General features: G+C 36.9%; 1 protein-coding gene across 9 annotated transcripts in view; it reads right to left on the minus strand.

Annotated features, from left to right (window-relative positions):
* DOT2 (SART-1 family) overlaps positions 1-12,100 on the minus strand; it is a 35,966-nt gene extending 23,866 nt beyond the window's left edge. The window contains exons 1-11 of one of the 9 annotated variants that reach the window (XM_088945488.1): positions 11,510-11,561; positions 11,219-11,343; positions 10,170-10,239; positions 9,059-9,820; positions 6,460-6,601; positions 6,285-6,339; positions 1,958-2,071; positions 1,775-1,871; positions 1,631-1,697; positions 1,481-1,540; positions 762-1,377 (exon numbers count right to left, since the gene is read on the minus strand). In XM_088945488.1, the coding sequence (XP_088801614.1) occupies positions 762-1,377; positions 1,481-1,540; positions 1,631-1,697; positions 1,775-1,871; positions 1,958-2,071; positions 6,285-6,339; positions 6,460-6,601; positions 9,059-9,720 (1,813 nt within the window). In that variant the 5' untranslated portion in view covers positions 9,721-9,820; positions 10,170-10,239; positions 11,219-11,343; positions 11,510-11,561. The other 8 variants (XM_088945486.1, XM_088945483.1, XM_088945481.1 and 5 more) reach the window with 8 other exon arrangements.
* Positions 12,101-17,304: the final 5,204 nt, after the last annotated feature.

The raw sequence follows: 17,304 nt of genomic DNA on the forward strand, positions 1-17,304 counted from the left end.
TAGGAAGGTAATTTGATAGTAAAGTTTTTTTGAAAACCAATGAAATATTTCTATAAAAAATTTATTTGTAACCGGGTGGATATATCTGAAAACAATGGTCTTTGGGGTAACATAATAATGCGTAGGGACATGGTTTGTTGCTATGACAGGTGTTCTAACCGTAGATCATCTGAAAAGGAGATTCCAATCCAAGTATAAGCTATTTATGTCACAGCAATGAAGAAGATGCTATTTATCTTTTCATCACATGAAGCTACACTAAATTTATTGGAGCTTTTTCTTCTCTTTATTCGAGAGAAACGTTTGGCGACCTGTCAATGCAAAAAACCTTTTTCTACACGGCCAAGAAAACAGGGATACTATAAAGCTAGAGTATCTGGAGTTGTACTCCTTTTATGGTAGTACAGTGTCTGGAAGGAAAGAAACAATAGAATCTTCAGTAATGTTCAGAAGAATTGAGAGAGAATGTGTTCTTCAACTGGAAGCCTCAAATTGGACTCGGTTCTAGTACATCTAGAATTTGCAGATGTTCAAAGAAATATGTTCAGAGCTTCTTTTTGGGCAACTCTTGAGTTGTAACACAAGTATGTATAACCGGATCATGATTATTTTTTGTAATGCTCAGTATACTTTATCAGTCTTAAATTATATCTCATCACCTTTACACAACTCTTGTACTCTATAATTCTTTTATTAAAAATATTTATATTTTACTATCAAATTCCTCTCCATCAAAGTAACAGCAATTATAACCTTGATACCTTCATTAAGTTGAAGACCCCAGACAAATTCTTCCATCTCAGTGAAGACAACCTTGTTTTCCTGTGGCTCTCCAGATGTCAAGTTTTCTTCATCCTTAGGTTGATTGCTTACAGTACTAGCCAGGAGTGCAACTGCTTGAGGGCCAGATGCTGCTGCTTCATTCTGCTTTTTTAGAGCTAACTTTCTTGCTTTTTCTAGTGATTTGTAAAGGTCTTCTTCATCATCACCAAAAACAGGACTTTCGTTTTCCTCAACTTGAACGGTTAGAGTCTGTTCCTGTCGCAATGTTTTAGATGCCTCTTCCGCTTTAGCAAAAGCTGACTGGTAAGCATTACTCCTCATTTCCGCCTCAGATCTCTCTTGCTGTTCTTTGGTAGCTTGCCTCTGTCCATCTTTCCTGGATCCTAGATCCCCCACACCAAAACCAGCCGAAATGGCTTCAGCTTCAAGGGCATCTAAATCTAGCTTTACTTTTTTCCGCAAAGATTTCTTTTTCTTTGGCTTTTTAAACTGAAGCATTTCTTCGTGGGTATAATAATCGGATGTAATCTTTGTAGATGAGTTAAGGTCTTCAAAATGGTTGCTTGCAGAAACACCCTGTAACCTCTTACGAAGCTGGCATAGAAAAAGAAATGACAGTTATTATCAGGAAAAAAAATGACCAATAATATTTCTTGTAACTACAATTTAAAACGAAGAACAGAAACTTTAAAGTCACCTCTTCTAACTTCTTTTCTGCTTCACCCGCAAAGCGTCCACTTTCATCCAAAACTACCCCCTGAAAAGAAATCAATGGTATGAAACAAAGGTAATATGGGAGAGATACCCTTTATCAACATATCTATCCATTCTATAAGAAAATGTTAACCTCATCTTCAACAGGATCATCATACTGTGGGAGAATTTTCTTTTGGGCACCATCCTCCCCACTGAACCTAGAAAATAAACAATAAAACAATGATTAGCTATCTAAAGTGAATATGTGAGTTGCTATCTTGATCAATGATCATACTTGTCTTCGTATATCCCTGTCTTTTTCTTTGCAGCCTTGTAAGCTGAATCTCTTTGCTTCTGCTCTCCAATCTCCACATTTTCAAGAACATCAGCCTCTGTTACATCATAAGTTTCAAGTCAACTTTAGGGAAACTTGAAGTCCTAAAACAGTACCAAAAAAGCAGACCCAAGCTTTAGTTACCTTCATTGACATCATCATTGGCAAGGATATTCTGATCTTTGAGAGTCAAAACAACTGCTCCACCTTCAATTACTTTATCAATCCCATGAAGAATTTTAACTCCAGCTAGATCCTCTGTTAGAAGGTGTCAAAAAAACATAATCAAATCAATCTGCTAAATCCCAAGCAAAGCAATATTAGTAACTAATCATCCTTTTTTATGAATAATATTAGTAAATAGTAACTAATCATCATTCTCCTTACTCCATTTTTTTATTGAAAACGGTAACTTTCATCGAGAATATTAGATAAAACATCTTACACTGTCAACCAATCAGACAAAGAGTGTTGACCCCAAAATAACATCAAGAATTACAGTACAGCCCAAAATAAATTTTCCCTGAAGGTCCCCTGTTTTGCCAAGCTATCTGCCACAGAGTTTGCCGATCTCCTTACCCATTTGAATGTTACTCCAACTTCCTTTGTCAAGCAGATAATTTTCTTCATTTGCTGTCAAAACTTCCATACGCCCGAACTCTTTGTTTGCAGCCACCCTATTAACAATTTAGAGTCTCCTTCCACCTCCAAGTTCTGAAACTCCCATTGCTTGGCAAATCTCAGGCCTTGTAGGAGAGCCAAAATTTCAGTTCTCAAAGATTCTCCCACTCTTGTGGGACCAGAGTATAGTGCTGCCATTCTACCCTCCCCATCCAAAAAGACTCCCCCAGCTCCTGAGGGTCCTGGATTACCCAAGGAGCTTCCATCAAAATTCAATTTTACCCTTTGCTGTGCTCCTGGTGTCCAAGAGGGCTGAAAGATTGGTTGTCTGGCTGAAGAGTTTGCCACTACTGATCAGCCCCTTTGTATATCATCCACTACTGACCATCCCAATGTATGACTTTAATGACTATTATGGACACTTTACTAGTGTCCAAGAGGGCTGAATGATTTGTTTTGTTGATCTTTGTGCCCCTTGGAATATTCTGTTGTTCCTTTCTTCCCATAAAGACCAAAGAATGGCTGCTCTTGTTGCTCTCCACATCACTCTTCCCCTTTTCTTTGAAAGTTGGAAAAAACTTGGATTGAAAAGACTTGTTACATCCGGAGGAGTAGTCCACTTGCAGCCAAATAAGGAAGAAAACCAATCCCAAACACAAAATGCAAAGGGACAAGAAAGTAAAAGATGATGTAATACTGTCTCACCATTTCCCATACAAAGGCAACAAACATGAGGGAAGAAACACTGATTTGGCCTTTTTTGTAAATTATCAAGAGTATTAATCCACTGAAGCACCGCCTCCCAACAAAAGGCTCTTACTTTTGGGGGTACAGGACTACACCAGACTTCCTTTGTGGGAAAAGAACCTCCTGGATGTGAGGAAAGCAGGGCAAAGAAGTAGGAGGCACAGGTATAGGAGCTAGAGGGGGACTCTAACCAGATCCTGCTGTCATGACAAGATAGGTCCAGGAAAACAGTATTAAGAAGTGAGATTAGTTCAGCTACTAAGCGCAATTCATGATCCCTCAACCCTCTTCTTAAACCTAGATCCCAAGAATTTTCATTAACAAGCACTGAAGAAATCACTTTCTTTTGTTGAGGGACAGAGCATAAATAGGTGGAAACCTATCTTTGAGAGGAATGTCCCTAAGCCAGATGTCCTCCCAGAAACGAAATTTATTACCCAAACAAGCATCATACTTGACCAGCGGGAGGAAAGAAGGTAACAATCTGTGAATTTCTTTCCATGGAGAAGCCCATGTTGCCCTAGGATCAAGACCAATGCCCCATCCGTTGTTTGCCATGCTATGAATGCTTACAATTACATTATGCCATAGGTTCTCTTGTTCCAAAGGAAACACCCACAGCCATTTACCCAGTAAAGCCATGTTTCTAAGCTTGATGTTTCCTAACCCTTGGCCTCCACTATCCCTACTCCTTGAGGCCACCTCCCACTTCACCAAATGGTCATCTTTTGTATCCCCTAGCTCCCACAAGAAGTCTAATCAATTTCTCCAGTTTATTGGCCACTTTTATGGGGATCTTAAAGGTCGAGAGGTAATAGATTGGCAGATTACTCAAAGTTGACTTTATTAGGGTTATTCTACCCCCTAGAGATATATAGTTTCTCTTCCATCCAGCAAGCCTTTTTGTGAATTTTTCCACTACCGGATCCTAGAAGCTAACTGAAATCGGGTTCTCCCCCCCCCCCCCCCGAAGGGTAGTCCAAGGTATGATAGAGGCCAATCACCTACCTCACAACTCAACAAACTAGCTAGGCTTTCAGCCTCTCTTCTCTTCCTATTTAATCCTGCTACACAACTTTTGCTCCAGTTTACTTTGAGATTGGAAATCCTTTCAAAATGGGTTACCATCCTTTGCAAAATGTTCATTTCCTCCCTTTCTCCTTCGTAAAAGATTAGAATATCATCTGCAAATTGTAAATGGGTAACCGCCACATTATTCCCCCCAATTCTCCAACCTCGTATCAGATTATTGGTATCAGCCCTTGAAATCGAATTGCTAAACACATCTACTATTAAAGTGAAGGGGAAAGGGGAAAGGGGGTCAACCTTGTCGAAGGCCCCTTTTAGTTGGAAAGAAATCTCCAGCAACCCCGCTAACCAAAATGGAATAGTGACAGGAGGAAACACAACCCTTTATCCACTTGCACCATCTCGCTCCAAAACCTCTCAACCTTAGCAGTTCTAGAAGAAAATCCCAATCCACCAAGTCATAGGCTTTTTCCAGATCTAATTTGCAAACTAGCCCTTTTTCCTTTCTCCATTTTTTAAACTCCACATACTCGTTTGTAATAAGGATTTGATCTATTATTTGTCTTCCAAATACAAAAGCCCCTTGATTTGAAGAGATTAAGGAGGGAAACACTATTTTAATCCTCTTAGCTAACACCTTGGAGACAATTTTGTACATGCTACCCACAAGGTTGATGGGTCTAAAATCTCTTGGGTGGGAGGCATCTAAGGTCTTAGGGGTCAAAGTGATAAAGGTGGCATTTGCCCCTAAGTTGTATTTTCCCCTTTCAAAGAATTCAGTAAAAACCTCCACTAAATCAACACCCACAATTTCCCAGCAATCTTGAAAGAAAGACATCGTGAAGCCATCTGGGCCTAGGGTTTGGATCTTTCCATAGAGAATATAGCTTCCTTTATTTCTTGAACTTCAAAATCCTTTTCTAGGGTTTCCATTAACTCCCTAGGACCTCGCCTCTAGTCAAAATTTTCTAGTGGCTCTCTGGTCGCTCCCTGATTAGTAAAAATGCCTTTAAAGTGATCCCTAAAAGCTTGTGCTATCTCCCTAGTTAAATTCTGCCCATTCCACACTAACTAAGCAATAGAGTTACTTCTTTTTCTCCCATTTGCTACTAAGTGGAAAAAGCTTGTATTGCCATCAACTTCCTTTAACCATCGACATCTAGATTTTTGTCTCCAACAAATCTCCTCTTTCCTTAGAATCTCTTCCGGCTCATGCTTTAGTTTCCATCTCTCAGATTTCTCTTCCTCTTTTATTGTCCTTTCCCCTTCCAGCTCATCTAATTCCCCTATTCTATGTGAGAGGTGCATCTTTCTTTCCTCAAACGACCCAAATACTTCCTTATTCCACTCTTTAATCCTACCCTTCAACCTTTGTAGTTTTTTTGTAAAATCTAAAACCCTTCCATCTAAACTCCACTTGATCTTCTTCCCACCATTCTTTCACTTTTGATTTGAAATCCAGATGCAACAGCCACATGTTCTCAACCCTAAAAGGGCAAGCACCTCCTCCCAATCTTTCTTCAGAGATGCTAATAGGACAGTGATCCGAAGTAGTTCTAGGCAAGGCTCTAACCACTAGACTCTGCCACCCTTCCTCCTAGTCTAAAGAAAAGAGAAATCTGTCTAGCTTGCAACAAATAGGTGTCTCTTGAAAATTGGACCATGTGAACTTTGCTTGAATAAGGGGTAGCTCTCTCAGATCATTTGTATCTACAGAAAGGTCAAATTTTCTCATATCGGAAGTAATCCTATGGCTAGGGTTATTTGTATCTACAAAAAGGTTAAATTTACTCTTAACATTGTGACTTATAAGATGCAAAAGAGATAGTCTAAGGTATTTGATGGAGCTAGATGATGGCTCAACCATAACTACTGGCTCATTGCTCATATATTAAACATTCCAACTACTGAGCCATAAAACAAGTACCCAAGGTGTATTTGCTAAAGTATGGACCTTAGTCCAACATAGCACTGCTAGAAAGAGACTGCCTACAACATGTTAAACATAACATCTGGAATATAGACAATCAATCTACAAAGTGAATAAATAAATGATAACAAAAAGGAACATTACTGGAGGTGTGTCGAGCCGCATCCTCATCTTCACTTTCCCCTTGATCAATCTTGTCCTGGGGAAGAGCCATGTCATAAATCAAATATGAACAGCACAACAAACATGGGAATCATGAAAAAGGTATCAAACCAAGGAAAGCATCATAAAGAAAGGAAGCATAAAACCACAAACTGACCTGCTCCTCAAAAACCTTAGAGAGCTGCAAGGCTTTCTGCTTTTCAGCATTCCTTTTCTCCTCCAGCTTGCGGCTCTTGTTAACCCATGATAAAACCTCAGATACACCTTCAGACTTTTTCTTCGATCTTTCTTCCCTCATTCTGTTGCAAGAGAAATCAAAATCAAATAAAGATAGAAATGCTTCTTCAAACTTCCATAAAGTTAATAACACTAAACAAAACAACCAAATAAATATTAGGAATAATGGACAAATGTCAAATTTCCTGCATGATCAGATGGGGAAAAATATACTGATTCATCATAAAAGCAGCAGACAATTTAAAATATGCTCTTTTAGCTCTTACCCATTGAGATATAAAGCGAGATTGAAGAATTACCCTATCAAATACAGCCATAAACTTTAAATCGAGGCTGTATCTCAATGTAAACAAATATAGTATGCAACTAAGAAAGATGAATATTTCTTTTCAAAAAATGTGCCGATATATGTTTATGCAGTTTTCTACTGGTATATATTTCTTTTCAGCTAAGAAAGATGAATATTTCTTTTCAAAAAATGTAAGCAAATATAGTATGCAGTTTTCTACCGGTATATATTTTTTCAATTACATTCTTCAATTTTTTTATTTTCAAAAAATGTGCGCCTTGCTTCATAAAAGCACATGCCTCAACTTGTACCTTGTGCCTCGGGTGCAAGATGGCCCTTCCGCTTTTTTTATTTTATTTTTTGCACCTTGCACTTTGAAAGCACTGATCCTAACCAGCCCCAAAATAAAAAGTAGACAACAACCTCTCTTGTTACGAACTTGCAATGTAAATCCCCATGTTCTGCTGTTACAAGAGTAGCTAGGCATCCACTAAATCTTCCCCTCAAACAGAAACCTTAATCAACAGATAAAATGAGGATGGTTTCTGAAGCATGTTCTCTTTTCAGGTTGGAAACAAAGGTTTGCAGAGAGGGAGAAGAAACAAAAAAAATGAAAGAGACAATATGAAAAGAGAAAAGGCCAAGGGGGGGGGGGGGGAGGGGATGGGGGAGGAAGGAATGTGCTACTACAGATTTTGAGTAAGGAGAAGGCTTGTATGTGTGGTAGGTATTAATCTTCCACTCCCTTTCAGTGGAAAGATTGACCATTAACAAATAACAAAACAGCAGGTCAGTAGCACAGTACTTGAACAAAGGCTTGGGTTTTGTTTCTACTTCTGAAGTGCTCAATTGGAGAGAAGCAATAGCCATACAACATGGTTTCATTTGTGTTCTTAGTGATCAAAAGGATAAAAAGAAGCTTAGCACTTAATGCAAATTCTTAAAAGATCTAAAAAGGTTTACATATATAGAAAACAAGGCAATTATCCTGTCAAATTGGAAATATTATGTTATTATGAGATCTAATCAGGTATATGCGATTTCAATCTGATAAGTAAAAAATCCTGTTTGCTGATCCAAAATTAATTCATTTAATGATATTGGGTATCTGGATCCAATTCAAAAAGGATCAAATCAATGCTATTTTGCAGCCCTAAACATCCATAGCCACTTAGCCAATAAAACCTCACTGATTTTTTATCAATGGATTGTGTCTCTTTTTTTATTGGAAACGTAACTTTCATTAAAGATATCAATTAAACATAATACACTGTCATACACTCAAAATACGAGTGTTGACCCCAATCAGCTTCAAGAATTACAAAACTGCCCAAAGGAAATTATCCCTGAAGGTCCCCTGCTTTCTGCCTCAAAGTTGGTTGGCCTCCTTACCCATTTGAAAGTTACTCTAGCATCCCTTGCCAAGCAGACTATTTCCCTTATTTGTTGTTTAAAAGTCCATACACCCAATATTTTTGTCTGCAGCCACCCTATTAGCAATTTAGAATCCCCTTCCACTTCAAAGTTCTGAAATCCCCATGGCTTGGCAAATCTCAGGCCTTGTAGGAGAGCCAAAATTTCAGCTCTCAGAGAGTCTCCCACTCCTATGGGACTAGAATATAGTGCCACCATTCTGCCCTCCCCGTCCCTGAAAACTCCCCCAGCTCCAGAGGGTCCTAGATTACCCAAAGAGTTTCCATCAAAGTTTAATTTTACCCTTTGTTGCGTCTCTTCAACTTGAGAAAAAGAAACCAGGATATCAAACTCTAGTAAACTTAATTGAAAGAGACTTAAACTTCTTGTATTTAACTTTATCCATGTCTTTGGTGTAACTAACGAGCTTGAAATTCATTTCTGTAAGATCAGATAGATATACAAGTTATAAAATATATAAAGTATTAATTCTCAGCTTGGTTTTTCTTCAATTTCACTAATAAGATTGAGTGTTTACCAACAAAATAATTACCACTATGGACATTGCAAACCAACAATTCAAAACAGGTGATGGTTTAGTAATCAAAAGCATGTATAACCAGGAAAAAAAAATGATATATTCCTCTCAAAATCTCTAAGTTATGCATACGAAGTCAATAAGTCAGTAATTGACAGTAAAAATGGTCCAATAGCTAACAGTGAAATAGCAACTCTTATAAAAAAATAATGATAATGCAACAACAAAAAACATCAGCACAAGATAGATGAAGGAACCAATAGTGGAATGCCTACTTACCTTAATATGCGCTCTTCAAGCTCCCCAGTTGATGGCTGTGAACCACCCATTGCCCCATCTACCTTTTTCTTATTCTCGACACTCATGTCAACAACCACATCATGTCGAACTTCCTTCACTTGCTTTACAACATCCCTATCATTCCCGCCATCCAGGTCCAGCTTCTCATCTTTCCCAACATCCTTACCCCTACCTTGACTTTCATCATCCAATTTCCCATTCCTTGCATCTCTTTCTTTATCTTTAGATCTCTCCTTATCCTTCTCCTTACTCTTGTCCCTCTCAAGTTTTTCCCTGTCTTTAACCTTTTCCCTTTCTCTATCCTTGTGTTTCTCCCTTTCCTTCTCTCTGTCTCGGTCTTTTGATCCATCCCGATCCTTCTCCCTCTCCCTACCCCGTTCCTTCTCTTTCTCCCTATCCCTATCTTTTTCCTTTTCCTTTTCCCTCTCTCTTTCTAGTCCCCGGTCATGTTCCTTCACTCTCTCCCTCGCCTTCTCTTCCCTGCGGCTCTTCTTCCTATCCTTGCTCCGAAGCTTGCTTGACTCCCCTGGTTTCTCAGTCCCGTTTCTTTCAACATCATCCCATTCTTCATCCTGGTAATCTACTACTCTATGAGAATCATTTTCCAGCCTAGATTCTGACCCATCCATATCCATTACCATTTGAGCTACAACCTAATTCAACTAGCAGAAATCTCGTAAACCCTAAACTGTGTTGCCCCAATTATTTTGATCAAATCCAAAGGAGAGATTGAGGTGGTACCTGGCACAAGAGAGAAAAATGATCAGTGCTTCAGAAAATTCCCTCTACGACAAAAAACTAAAGGCCCCGTTCGCTTAGGCCCTGTTTGTCATCAATTCTAGAGATTCTCATTCTCAGATTCCTTTCAGAAAATAATGGATTTTGAGAATTTTCATTTAGAGAATCGTCAAATTGTGTTTGGGACAGTGATCTGTTTCTTGTTTCTCAGAAACAGAATTGCGTTCGGCAGCAACCAATTTCTGGAATCAATTCTGTAGATACTAAAGCTTATGCAACTCTTAAATTTAATTCATGTGCAACTCTCAAATACTAGTAAATAACAAGTATTTGAGGAAGGAGTTCTACTCACAATATTTGCAATTTAGTTAAGCTGGTGAGAAATGTTGGCAGGGAACTTTAAGTAATTTTTATCCAACTTCCTACAGAAAGATTAATTACACTTATTAGCATTAGTAGAAAAATTGCTTAAGTAACTGCATGTTAACACTTCACTTAATGTGTGGATTTAAGACTTTCTAGCATTATTCTGCAGAGGCCATATCACAATTTTGTGTCAATCCTCAGCTACCAAAGCCTTGCACTTATGTACGGATAATAACACTAAAAGAAGATATTGTTAATTAGCATGGTAGCCAAAAACGCCCTTTTTCTAGAATGAAATGCAGCTCTGTTACAATAGACAATGCCCTTTCCATTCAAGCAGAGATTGAAGATAGAACTTCACCCTCTTCCTTAGATTAAAGAGCATAATAATCAAATATGGAATATGATTTGGCAAGAAAATATGGTTCATGTTAAGAGGACATTTTGAGCATATTTAAAAATTTCAATTCAATTCAAAGACATGGAATTCTTATGAAAAGAAAAGAAACGAGAAAAAAGAATTTAAACAAGTAAAATAAAAAATGACTTATAGAAGGGAGAAGAAAGAAAACGTAAATGAAATTCTTATCAACAAATCATTCATATCCTGAGAACAATTCAATATGCAAAGGAAATCCACAAACCCTTGAAACCCAAAGGGCCGAAACATGCAAGTGGTCCAGAGAAGGGATCTAAATCAAATGAGCACTAGCTTACTTACTCAACTCACCAAAAATTAATTATAGTTACCAGAGTAAACATTTAAAGTCCTCAATGAAATAAATAAAAACCCTCAAGCATAAACAAGTGAAATTTCGTAGCTGGGATTTAAAACCCTCAAAACTGTTTAAAGGTGTAATCCTCCGTCACATTAGAAAGAAAGTATGAGAGAAATTGTACCTAAATCAGGACGAACTGAAAAGATAGAAAAACAAAACAATTACATGAAACAGGACGAATCAAATTGAAGCGCAAATCAAACGACGCTTTAGCTAATTTGAGGTAAATGTAAATACGCAAGCATGAGGGGCAAACCGTTGGGAGAGCAGAACAGGCTTTCCTTGCGACAAGAACAAACTATTGCAGAGCTGGGTTTCTTTATCGAAAACGACGACAACAACGAAGAATGAAATACCTAGAGCTTGAAGAGAGGCAGAAGTCTATATCGTAAAGAGCGGGAAAAGAAGTAAGAAGAAGAAAACCTGTTTAGGGATTTACCGAGGGAAACGAAATGGAGAATAAAACATGGAATTTCGAATTTAGATCCATGAGAAGCAATCAATCGAAGCTTTAGAAAAAAATGGCGGTTTGAGTGAAGACATTTACCTGATGTTTGAGCGATATTTACCTGAGGTTTGAGCGCAGATAACCGTTGAGTGAGAGGAAGAAGACGGCTCGGTGCAAACTGGGGCTTTTTAACGACGCTAACAAATTTACTGTCCTCTCACGTGGCTTCCTGTCGCTCGTGTTCGTTATTTGGGGATGGGAAAGTTCCCGATCAGAGTACTCTATTTTGGCTCGAGTGATAATTTAGTTGACGAACTTTAAAATGCCATAATCTTAATCTGGTATTTAAACTTTCGAAACCCAACAATTTAGTATTTATATGAAAAGATACAAATGCCCTGTTATCTAATTTTTTTTTTTATCAAACATCTACCGATTGATTTTAATTCATCCACTTGAAATTGGATATGAGGCAAAGAAAACAAATAATAAGAGAAAAAAAATGAGTTTATTTTTCTTTTACTTGGATGCTAACATGACTCACATGAGCAGATTGAGAGGCAAATTGAGAGATTCAAGCTCGAAACTGAAGGTTCGAACAGAAGAAAAGAACTGAGATATATCGATAGCCATGACAAAGATTTAAAACTTCGGAAACTCAACCAGAATATGGGCATTGGCTTCCTTGGCAGCTTTCCGCCTAGCACCACATTTCACTAAAACATGTGCCACCTCAGCTCCGATCCCTGAGGTGATGCTTGGTAAGTCAAGTGGTTTAAAAAATAAGTGAAGAGAAAGTAAAGACAGAGAATGCTTATTAATATGAGAGTAATGTACATGAAACTATAACTATAGAAGGGGTCACTTGTGAATTATGATAATAGCAGTGATGGAGTGGAGATTGAAACAGGCTCTGGTGACTTGCTCAACCATTGACTTGGAGCTGTAGCCGCTAGGGCCCATTGAATCGAGGAGGCATTTTATTGTGTCGAGAAATCAGTTACTTTAGGAGACCAAAAAATGGCGGGGTATTTATATAACTTATCAAAAGGTTTTTTTTGGTCGGGTTTTTGTGCACTAGGCATTTGGCAAAGGAGTTTGGAGGAGGACTATCAATCATTATATGGAAGAAGGGTTTTGGTGCATGTGACAGAAAGCTTGGGTTATGTTTCATCTTCTTGATAAAGAAGATGATGAACAATGCATTTTATTTTCAAGGGTAATTTTGACATTTTCAAAATTCTTAAGTCACACATGAGGCCACGTAATATACATAACACAAGTAATAGATTGTTGCATTTCAAAAGTTTGTACATTGGATTGTCGCATTTTAAAGTTCGGGGACCAAATTGCCACGCAAACCAAAGTACAAAGTATTGATCGGAAAATTTCCCTTTGGAGATTACATGTCGAGAAATTGCGTGGATAAAAATTTCTCATCCACAGAAGTTATATTTTTTCATTTATTTGGAGTGGGCTTTTGGATGAGAAATTTCATCTGAAAAAGAATGGATTTTGAGGATTTGGCAAATCCAAGCGGGATTGTACTTGGGAGAATTGCAAGAATTACCAGACGGGGCCTTGGTGTCTATTGCACAAATTTAATCTTTTTTTTTTTCTATTCTTATAATTTCTTTCTTTGTGCTTTTTTATGGTGGGGCAGGTTTGGGGGTTTGTATGCTACAAATTGGGTCAAAATTGTACAAAAATTCTCAATTAATCACTAAATCTAGATAATTCAGGTTTTTTAGGTGTTCATATGCTTGTTCCATCTTCAAACGATCAGTTCTCACGTCTTACCCTACCTATCAAAAGAGTGGTATGGGTCGAATGTTCAATAAAATATTTAAAACCAGAAATGCACCATTCAACACAAATAAAAGATTTGTTTTCCTTTCCTTTTCAATAGGGTAGCTAGATGTTTTCCTTTCCATGTTTGGACGTCCGGTGATGTTTTTTAAAAGATGATAGTAGCTGGACTTGAAGTCGCATCTTTACTAGGACAAGTCATTCAACATACCAACTGAGCTACTCCTTAGTTGGCATTGGCACACAAGGACGATATTAAGGATTTAACTTAGTTCGGTTAACTGAACTAGGGCACTTTTTTGTAAATCGAGCCAGTGGTATCGGTTTTTCCCATTCTCCAAACTGAAACTGAATCAATACCATCCGTTTCGGTTTTTGACCGGTGAAATTCTTCAGTTTTTTATATTTATAATATATATTATACAAATATGTATAATATTATATTATAAATAATAAATGATATATGATATATTATAAATATTTGAAAAATATATAATATATTTATAAATAGATCATTATAAATATAATATAAGTATATATTTATATACAATACATAAAAAATATATCACATATATTAAAAATATATATAATATACATAAAAATATATATACCGATTGGTTTGATTAACCGTCGATTTTTTGTAGGTTAACTGAAAATCGAACCAGTCCTTCGATTTTTCAAAAATCCCAAACCAAAATCAAACCAACCGGTTCGATTAACCGCATTTTGCGATTTGATTTAGTTTTTTGATTTTTCATGGACACCCCTACTTTCATGTAATAACTTCTAGCATTAGGTTAGCCAAAAACTCAGTGAGTTCAAAATAAGTTTACATGAGCCTTAAAAGAGACTTGTGGTGAAACTATCTCATGTAATTTATCCGAAGCAGGAGCCCTTCTTAAAATTAAATAGAGGAAATCCCAACCCATGAGGTATGTTCGTTTGGTAATTCTATTTGTAAATTCATGCATTGTCCCCACTACTTAACACCACTGTAATACCGAAAGAAAAAGTAAGCTTTTGGTCTTAGGTTTGTTTTACAAGATTCATAAAAATGTTTTCAACCTGCCATTGATGCGAACAGTCTCGCTCTAATGGTTTGAACTGTCACTCAGGCATGTTTCTAAGTCCAGTTCTCTTAAAACCTGACTCTTGACAAAAAAATCGTTGACTTGGTCAAAGATCATTTAACCCATGAGATGGAACCATTTGCCAATTCAACCTGATTATTGGATCATACGTTACATACTAAAACTTCTATAGGCCATAACTTTGTACTTATTTGTCTAATTGGGGTGACTTTTATATCAATTTAGAGTAACATTTCGATATCTATGCATTTGATGCCTTTACTCTATTTTTATTGTAAAACCCCTTTTTTTGCCTCAAAACCCAAATTTTAGTATTTTTGTAAATATAAAAAATTTGAAATTGAAATAAAATATAAATAAACATAAACATAATGCATATATTTACATTAGAATTTAATTATACATTATTTAATTGATAAATAAATGGTTATGATGGGAGTCCTAATACCGGGCATGATGGAATCCTTAATGCATAAAAGGAAGCTAAAGGGTGGTTATCGGTTGACGATGTCATTTATCAATCAATAGTGGAGCTTTAAGGCATTTGACTCTAAAATATCTCCAAATAAGTTTCCTGGTAAGAAATATGCACAAATCCCAATCCATTTTTCCATGTGGACTTTTGGATATCGGCCCAAAATTTTAAATAGACAAGTACCCACATGGAGAAGATGAATGTTGATGTAGTGAATGGGAACTGAAGTAAGAAAGGACTAGGCGATGCTTGGGATTATTTATTGTTTAAATATGTGATTATCAATAAGTGTTTATCCCAATAAGCATTTATGAATTTTCGTTGAAAAGCACTTCTTTCAAATGGGGATAGTATATAGGTATTCTGATAATTAGGTGGTAGGGCCACGATGAGCCAGAATACAATAAGCACTTATAAAAAGCTATATTTTTTGCTTATTTTTTGAATGGACTTTTTGGTTGAAAAAAAGTGCTTATTTGGGATTTTCGGCAACACCAAACGTCATAACCACTTATTTGGGTGCTTTCGAAATCTTTTAAGTGTTTATCTCAATAAGCGCTTATAAAAAAGCACTCTCGAATGGAGGCTTTACCAAGACCATTCTGCCCCATGAAATAACATATGGGCCTTCTGAACATTCAACTCGGTTGGAGTTTATCAAAAATGAAAGCAAACCAATAGGAAGAGCCCCACCAATTGTCATCTGGGATCATAAAAGAAGCTATCAATTTCAGGAAATTGAATCTTAGGAGACCACTTGAAAGGTTTAAATCAAGTATTGAACCTTGGTGACCATGAATATGTCCATGATCTTCCTCTGAATTCCTTGTATATTTTGAGAAGGAAGGTTGAGATCCATAAACTATTTGTTTCATAGAGACCAAAAAACACAATCTTTTCCACCAAATGGCAACCAACATTGAAGCTAGACCATTGCAAGTCCCTTGGAGGGCTAAATCATTGGTCGACCTACTTTGATGGATAAGTTTGATAATTGCTCTTGGCACATTATCTAAGTGATTCAGATTAACAATTTGATCATACATGTAATTTTGGATTGCTAACAATGAGGGTTACTCAGATATGCTATCCACAAATTCTTCCTAAATCTTTACCCAGAGCACCACCACCATGTATTGAGAAATGACAAGGGAGATATTCCCAATGGATAGCTGTAATATCACATGGGTAGAGATGTGAGAACAACTCATAGGTAACAGATTTGAGCGCCTAACCAAGCCCATTTCTAGGTCATGTATGGGCCCCACAACTTGCCACATGTTATATCTTTAGAGGGTTAGAACTTGCCATTGGACTGTGTGTAAGACCCAAGTGACCAACTCCACCAAGAATTTGCTTACACTGGATCATTCTTTTTTAACCAAAAATAAAATAATCATTTATTCACCGACTGCTTAAAAATATTTTCATGCAGACAGGGTGTAGATTGTTGGCATATAATATTTTTGGTCCGGGTTGATCGGTTTGGTCAGGTTGGGCTTTCTTATGAACAGCCCTACTAAAGGCTACCATCCCGATCTTGTAATAAGTTTCCCAATCAAACTCCGTCTTCTGATATAGGGCTGTCAATGGGTCGGGTCAAACTTAATAGACCTGATGGACCTAGACCGACTCGATAGATTCTGATTCCAGAACTTGTCCCTGAATTGGTTGTAGGTTTTAAAAAATTCTCCATTACTATAGAATCAGGTTTACCTTGACTAAAACCAATTTGGACCCGACCCTATATATATTTATATGATTTATATGTCATATGTAAATAAGATGCTAAAAGGTGTCATATCAGTGGGATTTCTTTAAAAACACTATTGAAATGGCTAACCCTTTTCGCTTATGTCTTTTTTGAAGAGTGAAGTGAAGATTGGTCTTTCTTCTTTCACTACTTCTCTGAATCTCTTTTCAATTCTCATTCAAAACTTGAAAAATTGAAAGAGGAAGTTTTCTATTGACCTTCTAGTGACTGGGTGACTCTGGTTTGGCCCGTCTCACTATCTAGAGAGTGGAGGCTGCCGGTTGGAAGCACATCGGTCATCACACAACACAGTCAACACTACAGTCGTTCGTCTATCCAACAACCGTTCGCCTGCCCGTTCGTCAACAATAAGTAATAACTCCCTTTGTTACCTGGTGATTAATGACAATCTGAAATGTTAATGTTTTTTATTATGAAATCTTCGATCTTCCTTTATTTAAATAATTTGATTTTTTTTTTATTGTCAAAATGTTAAATTGATTTCTTGAGTGTAATTGCATGTTGAATTTTTAATGGGTGTTTCATCTACTTGCTTATAAAGTTATTGTCAACTTGTGGATTTTTTTTGAAGACTCAACCTGTTATTTGAATTAGTTATTTATCTCTAATTATTGAACTGATTGGTGATTAGTAGGGCTGGTATTAGCTTTATAAGTGACAAATAAAGTAATTATTATTTTAGTAGATTTTTTATTATTTTTTAGTAAGATTTTCGTTGTATTTTAGGTTTCTACAGGGTTTTTAT

The sequence above is a fragment of the Nelumbo lutea genome, chromosome 5 (genome assembly GCF_056320005.1).
Source record: "Nelumbo lutea isolate HS-2025 chromosome 5, American lotus-T2T, whole genome shotgun sequence".
NCBI classification, from domain to species: Eukaryota; Viridiplantae; Streptophyta; class Magnoliopsida; order Proteales; family Nelumbonaceae; genus Nelumbo; species Nelumbo lutea.